The sequence below is a fragment of the Lupinus angustifolius genome, chromosome LG08 (assembly GCF_001865875.1).
Source record: "Lupinus angustifolius cultivar Tanjil chromosome LG08, LupAngTanjil_v1.0, whole genome shotgun sequence".
Taxonomy (NCBI): Eukaryota; Viridiplantae; Streptophyta; class Magnoliopsida; order Fabales; family Fabaceae; genus Lupinus; species Lupinus angustifolius.
In genome coordinates, this window is record NC_032016.1 from 3,932,298 (window position 1) to 3,936,680 (window position 4,383).

A 4,383-nucleotide genomic window follows, 5' to 3' on the forward strand; every position below is an offset into this window, starting at 1 on the left:
ATTAATCAAAAAATAAAACATTCTCATACATTCTTCACATAGTGACATATACATGGAGTCTATATATTGTTTGATTTCATCAATTTTTTTAACTTGAGATTTTGTTCCATTTTCTATAGGGACAATGATAGTAGTCACCCGAACATAGCCTTTGTGAATGTACTTGATTGAAGTACTTTTATTACACAATTTCATGTTGATATGTGCTTGATATTTCAACATCAATTTTGGATTGTAAGGGACTATATGACAAATTTTAAGAGAAACACCAATCTTGGCAATGGTATACCCATGCTCTCGTCTTATATAAACCGGATAACTATCTTGGTCAATAATCACATTGTTATGAAATTTCTTTGGGTAATATTTTGAGCATTTCCCATTCTTCACATATGGTGATTTTATATTAATAGATCCACAAGAATCATGGACCATATGAGATTTAAATAATTCATAAATCTTTCTCTTCTACAGGATTTGGTACTTCAGCTGAAATTATATCTTGTTAGTATCTTTGGTATATGGATACTTGGAAGCTGAATGTTAAAATATTAGAATGTGAGCATGTGGTGTTGGGATATAAGATATGCCCAAGAACCAATGTCTCATGTTTATAATAATTAAGTTGTATTTATTATTATCTTGCTATCATATTCATTGTTTATCAAAATAATTAATATGAAAGGTCCTCGATTAAAATTAGACACTTATTATTATAATAGAGATTATAATAATGAAAAATAAATCTTTTTATAATTTTAATCTAAGTTATTCTTGATCATAAGATTATTAAGCTTATGACATTATTAATTCAGATAGATCAATATATGTATAGTAGTCTTTATTAGATAAAGATTAATATACATTATCTGTTAAATTAGACATATAAATGATGCATATATAGAGATATGACCATCAAACTGATTCAAAGGAGAATTCTTAATGGTTAATAGATTACCTTTGAATTGTCAATAAGATATTCTTATGAAGAAATATATATTTTCCTTAAACTTGAGATTATCATAGTAATTAAAAAAGTTATTTCTTATATTTTGATATTAGATACCTAATATTTATGATATTAATTGAATGATTATTGAGTATAATTAATTTCTTGTAGGATTAATGATTAATCAAGAAAGAATCCACCAACTCATGGTAATGAGTTTGAGCTCTATAGAAATAAAGACATTGACCAATGGAAATGAATAATTGAGTTTCTTAAGTCATTCAGTACACGTTAACTTACTAGAATTTGTCAATTATAATATTCTAGAGTTAACATAAAGTTGTAAATATGGAATGAAATATTATATTAATCTTTCAATGATTCTAAAGTAAAAGATATTACTTCATTTATATTTGGTCGTTGTGGAGTGTTGCAAGGTGACAACCTTGATTAGTTAATTTACTAACGGTTTAGTAATGAACCTACAAGGTCACACATAACGAGTGTACTGATTTTTGTTGGACGAGAAAATATTATTTACATAGAGTTGTAAATATTGAAGGATTATTAATATCGCCTACAATAGGAGCTGCAACTTCTGAAACATTTGGTAGACTATAAATCCTTCCATTGGTAAATATGAGAAATGAGCTTTAGCTTGAGATCATTAATTGTTGAATATTGAAAACGCTCCTTACACATCCTAAATGACTAATCAAGAGTAGTGTTTGTTAAAAGCAGAAGTTAATTCAAAAGTTAGTTAGATAGTTAGAGAATTTGTTATTTGTAGAAAGTAGTTAGTTGAAGGTAGTTATCATTGACTATAAATAGAAAGTTTTGGTTAATCAAAGATCAACACAATTACACAATTCAATCATATACTATCTTCTATTCTCGTCTTTCAACCACACCATTGTGTTGTGGTGTGTAAGGAGCTGTGATTTCATACACTATTCCATTATCCAAGCAGAATTTGTCCATCTCCCTTGAGCAGAACTCACCCCCTCCATCAGTTCTCAATACCTTGATGTATCTTCCAGATTGTTTTTCAGCTATAGTCTTGAACAGTTTGAACATTTCAAAAACCTCACTCTTGGTCTTGAGCAGATAAACCCACATTTTTCTACTGAATTCATCAACAAAAGACACAAAATACTTATTAACTCCCATTGAGACAATATCAATTGGACCACATACATATGAATATATCACATCTAATACATCATTCGATCTAGGTGCAGTATATGAGCTAAAGGAGGTTCTAGATTGTTTTCTTGTCAAGCAATTCTCACATACCTTTGAGGGAAGCTGTATTTGTGTTAGACTAAGCACCATACCTTTTGATTTCAGAATATTTAGGTCCTTAAAATTTAAGTGACCAAATCTTTGATGCCATAACCAAGAGCTGTCCTTTTCTTCTTTAGCTGATAGATAGATTGAATCCATAGCATTTACCTTGACCTGGAAGGTCCCGTTTCTTGTGAGAGGAACTTTCAGGATCAACTTATGATGAACATCATAAACCACAAGATGACCAGATATCATGTGCAGGGTGAATCCCTTCTCCAACAAATGGCCCATACTGATGAGGTTGCTTTTCAAACCAGGAACATATAACACCTGAGTTATCACAACATCCTTCCCATCTTCCTTTTTGACCCTAACATCACCAATTCCTTCTGCTGAGATGTATCTATCATCAGCAAATCTCACTCCACTCTTCTTGCTTTGATCAAGATTGACAAGCCATTCTTTGTGGCCGGTCATATGATTTGAGCATCCTGAATCGATGTACTAAACCCCTGGTCTATTATCTCCTTCATTTGCCACCATCATAAGAGTGACTGGTTCTTCATCTGATACATTGTTTTCTTTAACAAGATTAGCTTCATTGCTAGGAGCCTTGCATTCTGCTGAGAAATGGCCTATTTTTTTGCAATTGAAGCATCTTATTGACTTCCTATCAAACCTTCTTTTACCTCCTCTCCAATTTTGTGAACCCCCACTTCCTTTTGATGGTTCTGAGTTGTCACCTTCTTCATAATTCTGAGATTGTTTCCCAGAATTCATTGAATTTCCTCTGTAATCTCTGAACCTTCCTCTTCTTCGATTTCCCCTCTTGTTGGAGAAGGCTCCTCTTTTCCAGGTTTGAGCCTGAAGAACCTGATCCTGAGATTTTTCACTCGACCTTTCCAGCATACGTTGCTCATGTGCCTCTAAGGATCCCTGCAATTCCTCCACTTTAAGTATAGCTAGGTTCTTTGATTCCTCTATAGCCACGACAATGTGATCGAATTTTGGAGCTAAAGTGCGAAGAATTTTCTCAATAATGGTTTGATCCGTTATTAGTTCACCAGAGGCTTTCATTAGGTTTGTTAGAGCAATTACACGATTGAAGAACTCTGCTACCTTCTCATTGATCTCCATCTGCATCAGTTCGTATTGACGTCTTAAGGTTTGTAAACGAACCTTCTTCAGCTGATTTTCACCTTCGTTACACTTCTCAAGAATCTGCCATGCTTCACGCGAATTTTCCACTGATGCAATCTTCTCAAAATGCGCATTGTCGACGCATTGATGAAGGAAGAACATAGCTTTGTTGTCTTTCTTCTTGTTTTCCCTATGCACAACTCTTAGTGCATCTGTTGCACCTTCTGCAAGTTCTGGATAGCCTTCTTCAACCACTTCACGAACTTCTTGATATGCGAATATCACCTTCATCTAGACACTCCATTTGTTCCAGTTCTTGTCGTCGAGAATGGGGAGATTTGCAGGGAAGCTACCATTAGTTGGACCCATTTTCCAGCCACAACCAAAGCTCTAGATACTAGTTTTGTTAGAGAAGAATGGCAAAGATGAAGAGAATAGAAGATAGTATATGATTGAATTGGGTAATTGTGTTGATCTTTGATTAACCAAGACTTTCTATTTATAGTCAATGATTGAATATGGTAAGAAGTATGCTAAAAGAAAAGAAGCTTCCACATAATTTCTAGGGTGAAGCTGTGATGACAGTTGCATATGTGTTGAACCTATGTCCTACAAAGAAGCTTGACTCACATGTACCTGAGGAAATCTAGTCAGGACAAAAGCCTTCAGTCCAACATCTAAGGGTTTTTGGATGTTTATGTCATAAATATATCCCTGATTAGAGAAGAAAGAAATTGGATGACAAAAGTGAGTCTATGATCTTCCTAGGCTACAATCCTACTGGTGCATACAAGTTGTATAATCCAAGAACCAGAAAGGTGAAATTCAGCAGGGATGTATTGTTTGAAGAACAAAGTACATGGAATTTAGATAATGCAAATGATCAAGCAGTAGCTAAAGTTGATTTGGATCTAGATCAGAGTACACCTGATTTATATGTTACCAATGAACAAACTATTGAGGAACCAGGTTCACTTCAACATCAAAGACCAATCAGAAACAGA

The 4,383-nt window shown here is 33.7% G+C and overlaps 1 protein-coding gene across 1 annotated transcript; it reads right to left on the reverse strand.

Annotated features, from left to right (window-relative positions):
• On the reverse strand, nt 2,744–3,670 carry LOC109353832. Its single transcript, XM_019596194.1, has one exon. The coding sequence runs from the start codon at nt 3,668–3,670 to the stop codon at nt 2,744–2,746; it is 927 nt and encodes a 308-aa protein (XP_019451739.1).

Excerpts from the sequence above, each read along its gene's own strand:
- LOC109353832 (XM_019596194.1), bottom strand. The coding sequence starts at position 3,670 with ATGAAGGTGATATTCGCATATCAAGAAGTTCGTGAAGTGGTTGAAGAA.